The sequence below is a fragment of the Anopheles darlingi genome, chromosome 2 (genome assembly GCF_943734745.1).
Source record: "Anopheles darlingi chromosome 2, idAnoDarlMG_H_01, whole genome shotgun sequence".
Classification (NCBI taxonomy): domain Eukaryota; kingdom Metazoa; phylum Arthropoda; class Insecta; order Diptera; family Culicidae; genus Anopheles; species Anopheles darlingi.
This window is the reverse complement of record NC_064874.1, coordinates 21,854,592-21,875,049: the sequence shown is the minus strand read 5'-3', so window position 1 is coordinate 21,875,049 and position 20,458 is coordinate 21,854,592. Positions and strand designations below refer to the sequence as shown.

Below are 20,458 nucleotides of genomic sequence, written 5' to 3'. Positions count from 1 at the left end.
AAAACATTCGCGACGTAATTCGCGCGCACTCATCTTGCCTGCTATCGGTTACTGTTGTGGCTACTATCAACCCACCAGCAAAACTCCTGGACCGAAACAACATCACGGAAGTCACGCTCATCCATCTCGCCGTTTGCCAGCTGAAAATTGGACATTTATCTCCGTTTGTGTGATTTTGCACACGAAATGAAGATAAACCGGTGCGACATATTTCAACCACCCCCAACACCCACCAACAGGCGGGGCCATGCGGCGGCATCTTTGGATTTCTTTTTATTTCATTTAGCGCATTGCCGCTGGACGGCCTGGTTGTCGTTTCGCTTGATTTGTCGCTTGGTTTGGCTTCGTGTCCTTGACAAGCTGAACGCAGGAAGAGCAGCTGCTGTCAGCAAATGGCGGTGCGTCCTGACAGCCGCAACTCCCTGAGCGATTGCTGAAGATGATGATGATGATGATGCAAACGATGCTGCTGATAGGTAGCAATACGGCTAGATAATAGAAGCCGTAGCAGCAGCAGCAACATGAATTGTTGAAACAATAGATTCCGCGTTCCGTTACAACCGGGAACGGAACCGTGCCGGGCAGTCAAATCAACAACAACAACGCGATTGACTGCTTCTCGTCCTTGGTTGACGGTTGAGCTCGAGCGTAGCGGCTCCCATAATTTGTTTACACTTAATTCCGCAACCATCAATCAAGATTTCACGCTTAGCAGGCTACTTTGATTGTCGATTGGATGCTTCCGCTGTTGCGCCACCGGTACGGGCTTCATCGGGGACGAAACCGATCCGTTTGAACACCAGCTTCAAATACCACGTTCACCACTTTCACCACCACTCGCCACTCACCTTTTTTTGTCTCCATTCTCCCTCCAACAGGCGAACAATAATACGGCTGAGGCGATCTAGTAACCGTGGAGTGCGATTGGTGGTGACGCGACACCGAAGGTCGTAAGGTAAGCGCAGATTTGTTGTTGGCCATTTTTCGTCCGTTTGCTCTTTTTCTTCCGGCCGTGCGGTACGGTGGTGCGTGTTCCATCTCCAAAAGCACGAAGCGGTCGATGACAGTGACAAATGGTGCTCGTTGATGCTGCCACCTCGCCAGTCCTCCTCCTTCTTCACCTCCTTCTCATCCTTCTTAAGAGGGGTTGACCGGATGTAATAAGTGACGCGCCGTGTTCGGTCTACGGTTGCCCGGAAATTTGATACATTCTCGTGCAGTGTCTCGAGTCCCTCCCGAGACCGAGAGGTTCGGTGCCATCGAGCCTTCTTACGAATCCGCCAGTGTTCGGTGTCTATGTGTATGTGTGTTTGCGTTTTCCTCCTGGAAAGAACAATACACCCAGAATCCGTGGCTTTGTCTGGAGCCAAAAAGGAAGCAACGAAAACGCGCCCAGCATGCTGTTCTGGGTATTGTGTTGTGGCGAAAATTGGAAAGCCCTTTGCGCGTGTGTCTCCCGCCGGTGGAAAAGGTGCAAAGCCTGGCCAGGCCGGTTGGTCCAACATGGTTGGAACAGAGACGCAGAACGCGGTGGCGGTATCATCTTGTGCGTGACACAATCGGCCGGTGTTTCCGGAGCCGGTGTGCCCGGAGGCACCACGAGAGGACATCCTTGAGACTCGCCCTCTGTCGATGGCAGCCCATCGGTTGGAAAGGGCCTCCTTGGATCCCGGCCCTCGGAACAACAAACTTTGAATAGCGCACGCTGGATAAATGTCTCAAGAGGCATATTGTAGATGCTGCTGCTGCCGCTGCTGCTGCTGATGGCGTGGCTACCTTTGCAAACAGATTAGACTGCCACCGTCCCGGAGTCCTGCATGGGTCCCTAGGGCTTCCGTCCAACCGGCGACTTGCCACGATACTGCAAGGTGACCACCAGGCCCCACGGCGGGCGCTATATTCCCGCGCCGATTCGGTGGCAGATGAAAAATAACTAAGCTTATTGGCGTGTTCCGGACCGGTGCCAGCACAAATTGACTCGAAGTGTTTCGATGTTTGCGCAGCCCGTCCGAGAGACGAGCGGTGGAGGAGGAGGAGGAAAAGGAGGGGAAAACATTTTAACAAGAACCTCCGCTCCGTTGAGGGGAAAGAACTACAGAGGAAGCCAGAGAATGCTGTCAAGTGGGTTGTGGAGAAGTGCGGGCCCTGAAGTACCTTATCCGGGACATTGTTCAGTGTTGCACGGAAAATGTTGGAAAACTTAGATGTCCCTTGTATCGGGGACAGGTGAGCTGGAAGTTATTTAATGTTCCCCACATCCACATCCTACAATACATTGTTCTTTTATGTGGAATCTCATTTGGGAGACTTCAAAAGTGGAAAATGGCAGCTAAAGAGAGTCGATGCTCTTGGGTTTAGGTACTTCGGTCACTGTCATAAGGATGCTCTTTCGTTGCTGTTCACCGTTTAGTTGCTATTTTCGAATCAAATGTCGTTGAACGGTCTGAATACACGAATGGAATGAAGGAACAATGATTACAGAAGGTTAAATCCTTCGCATGATGTTTATTCTGAGAGAAGCTGAGTGACGCAGAGAATTTTGTTCTCTGCCCTCTTTCTGCTTGGTGTACGTCAATCGAAGCATTGTCGGCGACGTAGGTTAATCGTATTAATGACGATAATACAATACCCACGAGAAGACGTAATAGGATTACCGGAGTAATTCGCTTAACAAGAATGCTACATTCCTGGCATTACTTGCGATAGTCACTTCTTGAAATCAACTCACTTGTTAAGTGAGTGCATCCCTTATTCCGAATAAGCTCCAGCAAGCTCTTGACATGACAAACACTTACTCAAGTATTTCAAAGTTCGTTTGTATTCAACTTATCAGAGTGTCTAAAACATGTAATGCTTGAATCAGTTATGGTTGCACCAACTCATTCGCTAACTTTCGAGCAACAATTGAAAAATATTTCTTGCCGCATAGTTTCTGGTGCTCGTTAAACTCTCCCCCCAAAAAACCATTTTGCACCACCACTTGCAGGAGTCCAGAGACCACAATGGGTGAGGTCGGCGGGATTGGAGGTAGAAATTGAATTTCAAACAATTCCCCGGTGCCCTTTCCACCAACCACCTCGGATCGGAGTGGAACGGAGTGTCCCGTGGGTTCGAGTTTAGAGCACTTTTCATAAATAAGTAATAAGCAAGCAAGAAGGAAAGGAAAGAAAAGCCACAGCTGCGGACTACACTAGAAAGAAGTGGTTAACAGCGAACGATGTATCCCAGGCCAGGCGCCGGAAACCAACCGTATCCTGATGAATCGATGAAGATGCTCTCTCGCTTTGCAACTCCTGCTCACCGCTTATCGAGACCGCTCAATCTAGCAGCAGTGTCCAGTCCGGTCGCATCCTTGAAAGGAAGAAAACTTGATATCAACCAACCGCAACCGAGCACTATTCGCCTCGTGCTCGTCTCTCGATAATTTTCCGGCTTCCGGCCAGATCCAGGAGGAGGAGAGTCCTCCTATTGCCACGAAGCCTTTTGTGTAATCGTACGATTCCGCCTTTCGCTCTCGGAGCGATTGAATTAAGTAATTTACCTTAATGCAATGATACCGGCAGAGGCCAAGAACCGGGTGTGTGTGTGTGCGTGTGGATGTCCTTCTAAGCTTACACCGTTCCCGGGAAAGGGAAGTTATTTAAAAGACATTCTCGGTTCACTCGCTGCTCCAAGCCGGTGGCGCGGAGCATGAGAACGGTAGGATCATGAAGCCATCTTGTGGTCCCGGATGGTCCGGATCGATTTCCGTTGTGGCACCTGCCGGTTGGACCCCACAAAAATGAACCACAAACCCGTGGCAACCGCCATCGTACGGATTCTTCAAATTCACCTCCCAACAATGGCTTCGGTCGAAGGAAAACCCTTTCCGTTGGACCAAGAACTGACTCTTTCCCTCTCTTTCTCTCTCTCTCTCCAGTCGAATGCTTAGAGGCTAATGGGTTTTTCCTCGTAAGAAACCAACTTCTACCGCTAGGAGTACCACTGTGCAACTGTGCGAGTAGTTGCGAGGCTGCAGAATTCAACCGAGACCAATCAGGGAAAGTTTTATGAAAGATATTTTCTTCTAAATAGTTATCAAACCGCAACCCGGCGGTGCTGGCGCTCTTCATTATCGTACTTTTGATGACCAATTTTCACATACCGGGAGGGAAGGGCTGGTGTGCTGATAGTAGCTGGTGCCGCTGCGAATCTGACTAAAAAAGTTAGCCAATCAATTCCAACCAACCAACCGACCAGCCAACATTTTCCAGTGGCTATGATCTGGCCATCCCGCACAACAGCCCGCACTTCTGCCACTCGAAGCCACTTACTTACGAGCAGCAAAAGCCATAAATTAATTTCTTTGCCCCTCCACCTTCTCATCAGCTCCCCTCGCAACTACTGCGCAACGTTGTACTTGTGGTTGCGACCGGCCCCAGCACCAAAACCACAACGCTGGACCTCCTGCTGGGCAGTTGACGTCGGTGTAGGGCCGTGTACTGTTTGCTTTTCTTTTTTTTTTTTTGGTTCTCCCATCCTTTGTGCACCGGAATCTTGCCGGAACTTTGTTTGAAGCTTCGGGATGCTGGGTGGTGCGGTTTGCTTTTCTCTTCCCCCTCCCCGGTGCAAGGAAGGTGCGAAAGGCGGCAAAATAAGCTGTCACTTTTAGTGCAGCAAGCAAGCAAGCAAGCACCAACCCGGGACCTCGGAAAAACACCGAAGCACCCCACGAACCACCGTCAGTAGCTGTCGAGTGCTGTTAGTGCGTGAGTGTTAGTGTGTGTGTGTGTCCAGTGTGACCATATTAATTGTGAAGCCGGGGGTTTTAAGATTTCAGTTGTTTTATTACTGCACCAGACGCTATAATGAGACATCAAATGTGTCGCATCACACTTTCGTAGCTTGTGGCTGTGTGTGTAGGGGTTCTACAGCTACCTCCCATAAACCTACACCAACGGTTGTCTGCCGTTGATGTCTTGCCTGTTGACGTGTGCGAACGGTCAGGTCAGGACGAGGCAAAGAACAATAAACGAACGAACGAACGAACGACCAACGGACCGACCGACAGACCGACGGACCATCCAGGGGGTGATTATGTGTGAGCGAAAATCAGAAATTCCATTATGAATAATGATGCGAAGTAATTATTTCGCAAAAGTGGCCGCGCCGAAAATGTCTGCTGCTCGAGGCAGGGGAAAGGGGTGAGCATGAAATGGGGCGGGTGCTGGTGGTCACGGCAGGTGTTGAGCTAATAAGCTTTTCCGCTCGCTTTCAATGTTGCGAATAGCCCTCCATCCTTTATGCAAGGCTGCTGGCGATGATGTGCTCAATCCATTCCATTGTCCGTCTATTGTGTCATGTTGCTCACGTTGTACGCTCAAACAAAAGGTTATAAATTTCGAGTGAAACACCCCCAACACCATCAAGCTTCTCCCTTGCAATCGTCCAACCAATTAAGCTCTCCCGTCCAGCGGCAAGTGGAAGGGAATGGAACCATTTTCCGCAAATACACATGCACGTCACCATTTGACGCTAGTTGGCAGCTGATCAGCCCCCCCCCGGGTGCCCGATAGTTATAATTTACGCGCGTTTGAACATCGATTAGAATGAGAGGCGGATGTTCAATTAATTGGAAATATTGATTCCGGTTTCGACGAAAGCTTTATATGTATTCTGCGGCCGGAGCGGAGGCGGCGAATGGTTTGTTGCGTAATTTCATGCATGACACTATCACTAATGTGACGCAGATTGACGCTACACGGGGCGGGGGAGAGGTGGAGAGGAGTTATTAACATTTCAAATGGAATTAAAACCGATCGGTGCGTCAACTGTTTTATTCAAATTTATGTAGAATATGGCATCTCATTCCCGCAGTACAATATCGATTCGGAGCGAAATTGAATATTGTTTGAAGTTATTGAATATTAATGAATTACTCAAAGCAATCCCGAAAAAAACATAATTAGATCGTTTGAACCCAGGGGAAAATGAACGCAATTTCCTCCCCGTCACCGATAAAAGCGTTTCGATAATTGAGCTATTCGGAATATTACCGTTCCAGGAGCGAGAAGCGTCCAAACGTGTGCCGATGCGCGATCGTTAGGGGCCATTCTGTGCAGCTCAATATGGCGAAAAGACGAACCCATTTCGTTATAGTAATGCTCTGCGCAATTGTGTGTCTCGCACACGTGGCTCATTTTTCCAGCTTCAAATAATTTCTTATTGTTTTCCGTTCCTGTTCCGCCATCGTTCTACACGCACCGCAAGTCGAACAAGTCGTCCACCATTACGCAAGCGAAGCGATACTCAAGTGGTAGTGCAACGCTTGGTATCAGCTTCCTCCTCGTCGTTTTCCGCTGACAGCAGCGAAGGTAGCGAGCAAATTATTGTCCCGAAAATGGTCCATCCTTCCGCGAATGGAGAATGGCCACCAACCACACGCCCGCGCGCACGTGTGTGTGCGTGAGTTTGTGCTGGTACATTAGCAATACCATTCATGCCGCTCACGTCCGTCCGTAATGCGGGCGGAGGTTCGGGAATGAAATGCGCCACCGTTAAGGGTAAAAGTGCCGGCGATGGTTACAAATGAACTAACTCTTGTCTGGTGAGCATGCACGCAATGAGTAATTGGATACTGTACTGTAGGTACCGTTTTTTTCCAGTGCAAAAGGGCATTCCAAAAGTAATTACGAGTGGTAATCGCCACGCGACGCACTAGAAAACGTGCTGCGATTGCTTTCGAGCCATTTTTTGGGGGGTTTTGTGAAAAGGTCACTTCATGGGAATCGGAAACAGCGGGATTCGGGAAAAGGTGCAATTATGTTGTGCTGCTGCATTGCTTGAATCCACAGGTGCAGCAACAGAACAACACACAACAGAAACACTCAGATAAACGGTGATTTAGATCGGTACATGCACTACTCTAATCCATCCTGTTGTTGTTGAACATGATTCTCGTCGCACACACACACACACACACACACACACACATCTTGCAAACACGATTGTTGATTGTATCACATTCTGTGTGGCCGACACAATACCCACAAGTATCGGCAACAACCTCGGATTCGGCGAAGGAATAGAAACCAAACACCAAATCCTTCAGAGATGGTCGGTTGGTCGGTCGGTCGGTCATCATTTATACGCTGGCCACCACCTGCTACGGTAGGTCAAGCCATAGACCGGCCACAGCAAATCCTACCCATCCTACACATCCTGCTGGTCATTAATAAATTGGACAACAAAACAGAAACAACAACCGCCCTTTACCGCATCAGCATCCGAATGTCGGAGCAAAGCATTGGAGAGATCATTGTTGCCTCATTTGCTCGTTCGTGCGCTGGTCAAGTGGCGTGGCCCTGTATTGTACGCTACAAAGTGATGACCCCGTTCTAAGGCTCCCCTCCCCCCTATCCCACCGCCCATCGCTCACTGGCCGGCAAGGTGCACGGTACCGCGTGAGCGTAGGCAGCGGTGGAATCCGTCAGCGCCACGAGATATGAACGGTATTTGTCGTCGCACACGTTTCTGGTCCGAAAATAGATGCCCGCAGCGTCGGGTCCAAAAATAAAATCCCACGACACACACACACACACATACACACACAGACGTCGTATTAGTAGCGGCCTCAGTGTTTGCGACGTTCCATCCGCCACCATCACCAGGTCTATGGTTTGAATGTTAAACATGCAGCAAATTTATCACCTTCTCGGTCCGCACGATGCTGCTGCTGCTGCTGCTAGGCGCTAGACTAGGGAGGGAGGAACAGCGCCAAGCGGCCAGCCCCCGCTTCCCTTCCTTCCTCTCCGAGCTTTGCTTGGAAATGGCGACTCGCATCGCAACGCGGACAGCGCGGATTATCTTCATAAGTGGATATATATTTCAATAGTAATTACCACTCGTGCAGACGATCTGTATCCTCCAATCCTGTTCGGTGACCGGAGAGAGAGAGTGGAAAGGAGGTCTGTTGAGAAATGGGGGATTTTTTTTGTCATTTTCCACACCGAGCCTTACGATCTGCTCCGTCGAATTGCTTTTTTATACGCTTATGCTCCGTCTGGGGCGTGTCTGTTTGTTTAACTTTTGCGTTTTCACACTCGGGCGATGATGGATGGGTGACTTCTGGTCCCCGAACCCGTTGTGATCGTTATGCGCTCGCGAGGGTCGCTTGCAGTGATTTTGGAAGAGTTTTTTTGTTTCGTTTTTTTTGCTACGATATTTCTGTTGCATCTAAAAAACCAAATGTCCATGGCCGCCAGTTTTAGAACATCGTCACAGCTCATCCAGCCGGCCGTTCGGGTGTCCCTCTTTAGAGAAGAGACGAGAAGGAAAAAAGGGAGAAAATGAAGATGTAAACAGCAGACGAGATACTGTTTTCGCTGAGATCTTCTTCAATTCGTCGAGCAATTAATGTCATATCAGATGATACGCCACTTTCACTCCATTATGAATTGGCCACTGAGTAGCGTTTAGAGCGGACATCAAAGACCGTCCTCTGTCCACCATTTGTGGCTTGTGACAACAGGATGCAGCTGCTGTCGGCAATTGGCGAACGAAGGATATTAATTTTGCCGTTGCTCATTTAACTACTACCACCCGTGGGAGCTACATTATAAATAACAAATGACTACCGAGGACGTTTGTGTGGAAACATTTCCTCCCTTTTTCCAACGGTCCCTGTTGGCCGCTTGCAACCGATCACGCTACCGCAAAAAGCCTGCACTGCAATGCTTTCATCAGCGAACAGCCCATTGTTCTACTTTCCACGGAAATATAAATATCCGATTCATCGCCCATTAAAAAAATGTGCATTGTTTTCGCTGTTTGAACTGCATCCCATGGCTGGTTATAGAGACAGCCATTTTGCATATTTAAAATGTGCACCACCCCGCCCGTAGGGATTGGCTCAGCTCGCTTTACAAAGTCAACTACGTAAGGGAAAGCAAACAATCATTCCATTTGGATGCACATTTGCAAATTGTACCAACCAACACAATATAAACAGCATCACTCTCCGCGAGGTTGGTCAATATTTGAATCATAATTTTCCGTTCGATTTTTACTCACACAACACAGTGCGTGAATTGTGAGGCGACAATGGTAAAACCATAACATGTCGTTGTTGTTCTTGTCGAACCCACTGCCCCAGAACACAACAAAGGCGAAGCAAAGGTAATAAAAAAAATGAAACGAGCATCAGCAGAGAGATTGTGCACATTTTATGGCCTTCCTATTACCATTCCGTCCACTCGGTTTGTCTCGAAATGGAGCTCAGTGATTAATAGTGCGGCGTACGTTTTTGTTGCTGTCCCCACGTTCACCATATTTCCGCGAACGGTGCGATAATGGCACCAGAGTGATGAGCCAGAGTCGCCATCCGATGGCCCTGCAAATGATGGATTGTTTGAAGGTAGGTGGCGATGAAGAGCGAGAGAGAGAGTGAGTGACGTTAGCATCGATCGTTCTTCGATTCCAAAATCGGCGACCGACTTCAGACCGACGCCGATTGTCGGCGCATTAGCCTCGAAAGCTCGCAATGGCCGCAGCACCAACGGGGCAGCAGCAGCAGCCGCGCACTTACCGCAAACACCGCAATTACTCGCGAGAGTTTGATGCATGCACCGCACCATCGGTGCATCGAGCATTTATTGTGCGATAAATCTCGCACGGTCCTACGGGCAGTGGTTGAGGTTGAGGTTTTTGCTGCGAAAAACGCCAAGCGACACATCCCGGTGAGACCGTTATCCCGGAGTGATCCCGGTGGGAGTTTGATGGATTTATTCGCACATTAACCTTCGCTCATGCTAATCGATTCGCTAACTACCACTTGGGGTGATGTTTTCCATGATCGATGCGTAATTTGTTATCGATACACAGTGTGGACAGTGTTTGAAAGCTTCATTTTTTTTATAATCTCCTCTCAAAGCCTCCTTCCATTTGCGTAAAGTTATGATGAGTTGACGGTAGCATTCCAAAACCGAAAGCATCCGAGCGTATTTATGCTGGCAGCGAAATGTTGTTCGAAAGAAAAATGTCTAACCCTTCTTCCCTAAATCAAGAGGACGCGCTGTTTTCAACTTTCGCGAACGCCGCAATACGATTCCACGATGTTTCGATTGTTTGTGTTGCGAACCGTAAAATAACAAACCGTTGGCGTGGAAAGATGAAACTCATTTCGTGAATTATTTTGCCGCCCGTCTTGAAATCACCGGCAGTAAACAACATCCTTTCCCACATTCCCAGCCCACCCGCAGCGCAGCGTTGTATGAAATTTGAAACGATTTCCCTTGAATGATTGCCGGATAGTGCAGCACGGAGCACACGGTCAAAGGCGAAAACGTGCAAAACGCTGCAATGCCAACGTCTCGTGTTCGAGCTTCGTGTACCCAGCGGCACCAGATGGAACAGGTGGTTCCATTTCCCCGAGAGTAATTAAATTACAGCCGACATACCGACACACACAGACACACTGTGTGCTAAACCTTTTGCACGATTTCCCGTACCGCAAGATCGATGCACTCTTTCGGTTGGAAAATGGTTTGCAACAAAACTAAAACACTACCAACAAGGTATGGTCTGTACACCGGAGATGGATGGTTCCCTCGGTACGCCGCCTGTGCCGGTGCATTTTGGAAGTTTTCACCTTACGCCTCCACCACACCGCGGGATCCCAATCCAATCCCCCAACTACTAGGCAGAGCTTCGTTCGTTTGGCTCGACTTAGATCCAAGTTTTCCAATAAAACTTTGGTACCTGCTGCAGAACCGGGACAAGTCGCCACGATAAGTCAGGCGTGTGGTGTGCACCACCGCGCCGTACTATATAAGACGATAAGCCGCAGACCTGAACTTATGATTCCGACCCCCGGGAACATTAGTTTCCCGTCAGTCAATCACTTCCTTTTTTGCGTCTTTACGAACTTCCTGTTCCTTCCTACGGGAAACAGTCTGTGTGTGTGTGTGTGTGTTTAGTGGAGGAATAGAGAGAGAGAGAGTAGCTCATCGATTATTGATTTGTGGCAAGTTGTTCCGGAGCTTCTCTCGCAAGATTTAACACTTGGCATCGGAACGGGAGCACTCACCGAACTGGAACGACCACCAACGCCGAGACTTGGCATCGTTCTGGCCGGTGATGGTGTGTGTTCGCGGTGAGATTAAGCTACAGGCCAGGAGCACAGCCGCACACACACACACCGCACAGGTGGCCACAGGGCCAGGAGCAAGGAGGAACTGAATTCCATTTTGTCTGGATTAATCCATGAATTATGAACACGCATCCCGATGGCTTGTCAGCTGGATGGTACGGAAATGGGGCAATAGAAGGCGAACCGAATCCGCGTCGTGCATGCTTCTGTCCCTCATTTCTGTCCCCCCAAACCTCGTATCCTGCCGTGTACCGCCGGCGCTCGCACGAACGAATGGTAGACTTATCGATTTCCATACCGAAACGGTTTTGCCCCGAATCGATGGCATGCTGGCACAGGAATGTAATTACTGGCTCCCTATCACTCCCGCACGTCCCCTCTAGCCTCGGTATGCTTCTGTATGATTCGCATTTTAGCATTCGAGATGCAAATTGATCGATCTCTATCCTGGATGTAGGTCGATCCATCCACGTTGCGTGCGCTGCGGTCGGTAGGCGCGTCGTTAGGAGCATAACCAAAGGGCGTTCGCAGCATACTTGATGGTCGGCAGGATTCGGTCGCCCCGGATAGTGATGCTGATTGAGGTTGATCGATGAATCAATAATTCGTCGTCGAAATTGCTTATCAAACGCAAGGAAGGAAGAAGATTCAATCCCAATGGCCCATGTCAACGACCCAGCGACCACTCCCCGGGGGATTGAGAGTTCTCTTGCGAAGAAAATTCAATCTCCATCCCTCTCACGACCACAAATAAATAGCGTTCGATCAACGAGACAAATAGAATGGAATCCGTCACCAGCAACAGCCTCGCCTTCACCAACCGATTGGCGCACATTTTATGCTGCAAAGATTGCTTCCCCTGACCCGGGATGGATTTTCAGATCCTCCTTCTCCTCCTCCGGCGTTCCTATTTTGAGGTACACACAGGTGCGGCCTGGCCAAGAAACTAAAAATATGCGCAAAAAAAAAGCGAAGCATTAGCTCACTCCGAAACGCTCTGTTTGTCGTCATTTGTCATCCGCCAGTGACCGCGTGCGTGCTGGACACTCGAACGTCCGGTTCCCACCGATGATAATGCGCCATTTCGGACGAAATGGACGGTTTTTCGGTAATGGTTCGCTGCTTTGGTTGCTTGCTGCTTGAAAGTTTGTGTTGAAATGTGCGCGAACAGTCAGCAGCGCCGCAAATGCTCTTCACATTCGAGACCGCGATGACACCTCCTCCGTCGTCCATGACGTCGATTAGTCGCTGGCGGGTTGGGGGTGATTCGCAAAAATCTTTGCGCGACCGCGAACCGAGTGACGAGTGATCTTGCACTTGAGCCGCAACCGATGATCGAGATGATGATGATGCTGATGGTCATGGCGCGTTTGTAGCCGGTTGCTGTTAAAAATAGCGCCTCATTCTTCAACAAGCGATCGTCGATCGGTGGTCAATCATCAGTGTACCGGTGTTACGGGAAGGGACAGCATTTCGAATCGCCGGCGCCGAGGAAGCTGACATCGGGGAAGCCTCACGTGAGACCAGCGGTGCATCATGTGAATGGCGTGATGCTGGTGGCACTGGTATGCCGATACTAATGCCAACGAGGAACGAGGGTTTGTGCATTATGTTCGATCCCGATACTGGCCGACAAACCGGTCTATCGCAGAGAGATAAACTGCAAATTCAAATCTCGATGCTCAATTGTTCCACTACTTCACTTACACACTTGAACGATAAAATCGGAGTTTGTTCCGATGCAAGGCATCATCGACAGCCAGGTGGGCCAATGGCGGTGTGAAAAGTTCACACATAAACCCCACTAAACGCTCGAACGAACTCCGAGTGGGTGAACCAACAGACACCCTCCCCCTCTCGAGCATCGTCCGCGCAGTGTGGTCAGGATGTAGGATGCAAACTGCATTATCGTAGTGATCAAAAGGTAGTGCTCGAAAGGAATTGAGATTGAATCCCCGGGGCACCACCTGGTGCTGGAGCTGAATGCATCGCATAACAGCATGAAGCATTCGATACCGATGCTCATACTGCTGCTCATCGTCGATAACAACCTCTCGCTCTCTCTCTCCCGTCGATGGTCGTCAAGTGGTGCAACGTCAACTGCATGCCAGCCATGGCGAACCGTTCAAGCCGTGATCGTACCGGTGCTTGTCGAGCGAGGAGCCAATCAATATGCGCAGCCAGTATCATAGTGAACATAAGTTGATGCCAGCGCCAGGCGCTAGCGTACAGCTTTTGCGGTGAAATTGGAATGCCCAGCCCTTAGTGGAAGTGGATTTTTGGTGCTTGATATTCGTTTCGCTGCCTCGTGCTACGTACAATTGCCACTAACCACCGGTGTGCTGAGGAGCCTCTTTTTATGTACTTTTTATTGTTTCAATTAACAAACTACTGCTTAACGTGCTGGTGCCATTTAAATGGCGCGTGGAAATCGTTAAACAAGAAGAAAAAAAATAGGATAACCTTTGCGCGGAGACGAATGTAAAACATTTCTTCAAACACGCGCCACTTCTCGCGTCCGGTTTTATGTCCACCTGACGGCCATAAGCGAGTAGATCGGGTGTATTTGTGTCTGTGTTATGAAAATGCTTCGCGTACCTTAGACGATTTATTTGTCATTTCGTAGAACGAGAATCCGAAACACGCCACCTCGCCACCAGCGTTTTGGCATTCTACATGTTCTAGTCCGGATTTTGTTTTCCCGTTCTTTTTTTCGCTTTTGTTTTGCCTTTTTACGTCGCACTCGACTCGACCGGACCCACGTATGGCCCCACATGGGGTGGTCAGACCGTTTTGTTCTCAATTTGTGTTTCACATTTCACACAGCCATAGTCCGCAGGGAGGGAGAGCAGGGTCCTCACTCCCATGGGGTGAAGGTGAAGAGAACAAACCCGAAACATCGTCGTCCAACTCCAACTCCCGAAAACCCCAAACAATCCGTCCTCCACAGCAACAACAGCCCGTCTCACCGTCCTCCCGACCGAGCATGTCGGGGCATGTCGGACGGAACGGCAAGGACTCGTTTCGATCGGTTCTTTCGAGGCCACTGCCACTGGTTTTCGGCCCGTCGATTGGGGGGTTGAGGATGCTACGGTGCGACATCGATTTTCGGTTTCACTTTTGAGTTCGATATTTTTAGTGTCTACCCCTCCTGTCTACCTCTCGTCTCGTCTTCCACTCCGGCCATCATAGACGAAGGCCGCGTGAAGGGAGCGGCCGGACCGGGGTGTGCGGTGTGCATGGTTTTTCAAATTGGTTTCTAATTTTAAAAACGCGACCTCCACTTTTGTGTCTAGTTTGTTCGAGACACACACAGGCGAGCCGATGCCCAATGGCTCAATGCCTAGTCTCTGTGTCGTTCATGCTGTGTGTGTGTGTTTGGGCGGTTGTCGGAGATTCGCATGCCAGGCCAAGCCCATTGACAATGGGATTCCCGGCCTCGGTCACATCGTACGCCAAGGCAAATCGTTCAGCGGCGCATAGTGCCACATGATTTTTCTTCTCTTTTTCCAAATCGTCGGCCAGCGTTGCTGTTGTGGCCGGTTGTGGTTGGCTCACGTGTATCGGTGGGCACCGGGCCCCGGGTGTAGCTCGGTAAATGAATGAATACGTTCAACGGAACGTTTCTATTTGTTAAACGATTCCGATATTTTCACAGCTGCCCGTGCCCCGATCGAGCGCGGCTCGAGTACGATACGGTTAGTGGCCGCACTTGATGTGATGTGCGACCCGATGGCCGATGGTGACCACTGCCGGTGGTGGTGGTCGTTTCGGTGTGCAGATGGTGAACGGATGAAAAAGTGGAAACAATGTTCAGGGTGAATGATGGTGATTCGTCGTGGTTAATGGTGTTTAATTACTGATCCCAAATAATCACTCGTGTGGCGTTTGGGGCGTCTGTTTGCGGTTGCGGATCCTCATGCGATTGTTGTGTTTGGTTTTGGCAGCCATCGGGGTGATGATGATCCGATTATTATATTCTGGCCCGGTTTTGGGGCTGTTTAGGCGCCGTTGATGTGAAGCTGTCATCGATTATCGAGAGGAACATATTTCAATAGTATGTTTGTTTGAATTTTGTTGTTTTGTGTAAAATGTTGCTCTTTGTTTACAAATCGGGGTAAGGAACAATGATGCTGGTAAACAACATTGATGTCATGACAAGATCTTATCCATTTCCGAAATTTTGCGACTACAAACAATTTTTTTTATAATCATCGATCAATTAAATTGGCAAAATGTTTTAAGGAGAATTGTGTTTGATATTGATTTAAAAATAGTTACAAACAAATTTAATCCAATATCTTCTAAATAATATCGTATTTGCTGTAAAAATGAAGTGTTTTAAACTTGAACAGTAAATAGAGTTAAACATACGGCTCGTCCGTTCTTGCATGTGTTAAAAAAGCAAATAGAATTGTAGGTTTGTAGTTATGATGGGAATCTACTTTGCTAATGAATGTTTTGGAATAATATTGTTTGTCTTTATGTTATCCACGAGTCAGTGAAGACGTGCATGGCCGGTTTTGCTTAGGGTTGTCTCAAAATTTGACTCATTTTGCAATAGATATTTGAAAAAAATTTATAAATCTTACAAACAAGCATTCATTTTGCGAAGGCTTTAAGAACCCCAATATGTTTTGATGGAAAATCCCAACATTATCTACCTCTTCGCATAAAATAAAATTTCCAGTTTTGGAAATTGGAAGCACCATATTTGTTTTAACCAAGAAAAAAAATCATTTAAACGGGAAAACTTGGGAAAAAACGGACATAAAAAAGAGAAAGGTTTTCCGGCTCTCAATTTATCTCCAGCCGAAACTGGAAACAACACCGGCTGGTTGCGTACCATATTCGACACGTACACGAACCTCCCGGAACACCTGAACTGTCACTTGGCTTGGGGCAAAGAAAAGAAGCTTTCACCTGCTGTTTGCCTTCCGCCTGTCATTGTTGGGGCAGTGGGGGTGGTTCGTTCTTTTGCGTTTGATTTCGCTACCACCCACGGTTTTGATTGTTTTTTGTTGACTTTTCACCACCCCCTCGCGGTATCACGCAACGGAAGTGAAAAGAAAAGACACAGAAGAAACTAAAAGAAGAGAAGAATGTCTAGCGCTTTGCGATAGCGAAAATGCTACGGCAACAGCTTCGTCGTGACAGACGGCGACCGGAAGTACGTGCCACACCTCGGGCGGTTTGAGCGTGCCGAGCTATGGCAAGGAGCTACAGCAGAACAGCACCTGGCCAAACAGGGTGCGAATGTGACAAGCATTTTTTGTTTTTACTCCGATATGCCACCTGATGGCTGCTTCTCCGGTCCACTCCGGTTCACGTTTGCCTCATTTTCACCCGCGTGGGTATTGCGCTTAGAATCCAAAGACTGATGCTGCGGCCACCTGCCCTGGCATCGACTGATGAGCTTTTCGCTTTTGAGCGTCGAAGAGGTCGAACACGTACTGAGCAGGTACCGTGCTAGCAAGGTTACCGGACGGCAAAACGACACGGTTTGTCGCCCGAATCCGGTGTCCTATTGTAGAGTGTCCGGAGAGGATATTAAAAAAACGCGTGAAACGAATTTAAGAAACGAAAGAAAAAGAGAAACAGAACGCGAGGAAGAAGTACTCGAGTATCCGTCAGCCGTGAAGTGCTACCTTTTTTTGGGAGGTAGAGGTGAAAGGGAAAAAATTATCAACCGTAGAACAAGTCACGTAATTACGCTAACCAACCTATTTGTGCTCTGTTTCATTTCCTTTTACTTCGCTTCGTTTAAGGACCGATTTGCTTCCATTCGTTCGTGTCCGAAAATGAGTGGAAAAGAGGAAAACGTTTTTTTTTGTATTATTCAAAACCATTCAATGGTAATGGGGATTGTAATTATGCTCACAGAAGAATCATTAACTTGGCAGCAGCTTTTGGGTTTGAGATGCTAAAGCGAAAAGCTAGTATAACCTATTCATAGCAATGACCTGGATCTTTATTAAATTTACTTCATCCTTTCCATCAACACATGCGCGGTGCATGCGCACGAAAACACGGCAGCCGAGCCGAGATGAAAAGCAAGACAACAGAACCAGCTCTAATCTCCATACGCCGTTGAAGCTGCAGAGCATGACCTACGCTTGTACCTCCCCCCCCTCCCCCCCCCCCCCCCCCGAGAGTAGCTTCATTAGCATGGATGCTGCTCGTTCGGATGCAGCCATTTCTTGTCGCTTTTCTCGTTCGCGATGCTGGTTGTCGAGGTTGTCTCTTTCGCATCGTTTTGTCCTTCCCCCAGGGGGAAAACTCTCCACACACACACACACACACACACACACATGTCCTGGTAAAAGAGGAAGCGCCTGGTCTGACATTATTACGATTATCTGCATTGCAAATACCGAACCACCGTTTTCACGGCAGCCACGGCCATCGTTATCTTTTGCGATGAAAAATTATGCGCAACGCGTTCATTATGCTGCCGCATTGGTTTCCCTGGGTGAGATCGCTCCGGTGGTCCCTGGGGTGGAACTTCAAACAACCGGACGACCGGGAAGCTGCTCGACATCATATTAACCGAGCGCGAAATCGTGTTGGTCAATTTGGAGCAACACGGAGCATCGTGAAACTTACTCCCCTCCGGCCGGGGAAACGAAATAGAAATAGCAGCTGGAAGGTTCTTTAAAACGAGCCGAGAACGGGAGCGAACCCGATGCTAACGACCCTTTGATTGCATTTAAGATGAAGCTGAAGGAAATAAAACGAAACGTCAGCGAGCGAGGGAACGGTGCAGACCGTTGGAATGGAGTGACGGAACCGCTCATTCAATGCACCGCAATTTACTGCAATTTCCCTAGGGAACTCTAGGGGATGCTCTGGATTGAGAGATTCTTGCGATGTTTTAAATGATGCTTTGAATAAAGCGGTACTTTTCTGAGGGTCTGGTGGATTGGCTAGCCAGCAGCAAACGGACCCGCCAACCCCTTTTCCAGAGGATCGCTGATAAGCTGCTGCTGCTTCTGCTGCAGTATTTGAAATTGAAATACTTCCCGTAATGATTTCCTTCCTGATTCCACCAAACCGAGCACGATAATTGAAGATGTCTTGTTGAAGCTTGGAGAGCTCATTAGCTCTGTGTAATGAGTGCAGGAGAATTAGTGGATCCCGTTGTCCGATTCCGTTTGTTGATTCGATTGCAACGAACCGCGGGAGATACCGATTCAAAAGAATCCCATTTTTCTCCGAAGCAATACTTGGCATCTTTAGATTCGATTCGATAACAATAGTGTGCCGTCCTTTGCTAATGAGATACTTAGCTGTCTGCTGCCCATCCAGGCACTGAGCATCTGCAGATGCTGATCATGATTGTGCTCCCTTTACAATTTAAAGAAAACTCTTTCATTTTCTGGCTCGTACAGCAGTATTCGATGGAACGGGGGGACTCGGTATGCTGTATGATATCTGTTGAGCAAGCAGAGAGCTGCTATAAGAGCCAGCCACAACCCTAAAGCTAACCGTACATGCCCTGAAACCGACCTCTTTTCATGTCACAAGTGCACCTGACTCGTTCTATCGACCTACTTTTACAGAATTCCTTCCAACTCCGGTATGCAAAAGGCCAAACCAACCTTACACCAACGTCCGCGGGTTGAGAAATCACTGAAGTGCACTGGTTCTTGCATGGTGCAGTGACGCAGGTACCGCTACTACCACTGCACAGCGCCTTTGGCGAGCATCAGCAACAGCAGCAGCAGATGACGGGCACGGGGTTCTAAAGTTTTGATAAAGTGTAGCGTCACTTCAAAGACGAACCATACCTTCGTTCCTCGTCGGCTCCAGATTTTCCAGGCTCCCTGGTGGGGTGGTTTTCTCTTGCTACTTGAACCACCAACTGCAGGTAGAACGGTAGATCAAACATGAACAGATGCTCGCTCCCCCATTTTCGCTTCCATTTTGGAGCGAATACAGTGCAGCAAACCGTTCGCAAGCGCAGTTCGTCAAATCGGCATTTAATGTAGCGTACGGTTTGTTCCTGCACGCCCCGGGGTCGTTGCACTTGTCGCTTGGCTTGGGGAAAAGAGTTTTACATTGAAGCTTCTACATCGAACATCGAATGAGAATGCTTGTAACGTACATTTCAGTTGCAGTTGCATTTTATTAGAATTGTTCTTGTGCTGAGCCTAGAATACTGTTTTCATTAAACTCTCGAATCCATCTCGGGTTTTAATGATGAAATTAGTTATTTTGTTTAGTTAAACATGTTAAGTTTAACATTAACATTGCATGGTTGTTTATAAGAAGGCATCGTGTCCTTACGACACTCTTCATCTTTTCACAATTTTCATTTCAATTCCCTGCTTGCAACGAGATTGTGCGTGACGTATCTAAATTAACGACCCCATGTTCTCTCTTCCTTTTTCTCATTCACCACAGATTACATTGCAGTCCAGGACGAGTGACGAGCGCCGTGTTGTGTGTTCCCAACAAAGTGAAAAACCCCCCCGTGACGTGTATCGTGATGGTAGCGTAAAAAGCAAAAGCGGTCGTTCTCATCGTGAACAGAAAGACGAACGCAATGCCTACACGTGTCCCGTGCCATTGGGAGTCACCGAAGAAAACTTTCACACCGGGCACCAGTAGTAGCAACAGTGGCAGCACCACGTCATCGTCGAAAAGGCGTCGTTCCTTCGTCGAGGCAAAAGGTGTAACAAGGGCACCGGAGGCCTAGGAAACTGAATTCCGTGCTCCAAGAGTGTGTGTGTGTGTGTGCGCGCTTGTACGTGTGTGTGTGTGTGTGTGTTCGGATCCCGGGGGGGTCTGTGTCGGTGAGGACGGGGAGCACCGCTGTGCGCACCGCGCTGCTCCGCGTCCTGTATGATGAATCCTTCCAGCGATGACTCGCCGAAGTATATGGTCGCCTCCCCATCCACCTCCTCCTCCTCCTCGTCAGCGGCAGCCGTCCTGCTGGCGTCCTCGTTCGGCGTCCTGGCCGACCACCGTTCGCCGTCCGCTTCGGCCGCCGCCGTCGCTGCCGCCGATGGATACTTCAATCTTAGCCACGAACGGGCGGACGGTTCTGCGTTGGCGTCGGCATCGACGGCGTCGGCGGAAGGTATGGGCCCGGACAGTACCGAGACGCTCTCCATCTTTGACGCGTCCGGTGGCAGCAACATAATGCTGCAGGGCTTCTCGTCGGCCGCGCCCCTCGGTACCTCCATTTCCGACACGGACCCGATCGACGGAGGCGAATGGACCGATGTCGTGCTGCTCGTCCTGAAGGCTTCGATCATGATGTTCATCATCGTGGCCGCCATCTTCGGCAATCTGCTTGTCATCATCTCCGTCAAGCGGCATAGG

At 49.0% G+C, this 20,458-nt stretch overlaps 1 protein-coding gene across 5 annotated transcripts in view; it reads left to right on the top strand.

The window, feature by feature from the left end:
• LOC125948805 (octopamine receptor beta-2R-like) overlaps positions 1–20,458 on the top strand; it is a 79,765-nt gene that overhangs the window by 53,833 nt on the left and 5,474 nt on the right. For 4 of the 5 annotated variants that reach the window (XM_049675236.1, XM_049675237.1, XM_049675238.1 and 1 more), the window contains exons 4-5: positions 879–955; positions 19,535–20,458. The exon at positions 19,535–20,458 is cut by the window's right edge and continues 8 nt beyond it. In XM_049675236.1, the coding sequence (XP_049531193.1) occupies positions 19,976–20,458 (483 nt within the window). In that variant the 5' untranslated portion in view covers positions 879–955; positions 19,535–19,975. The remainder of the gene's footprint in view (positions 1–878; positions 956–19,534) is intronic. The other variant, XM_049675242.1, reaches the window with a different exon arrangement.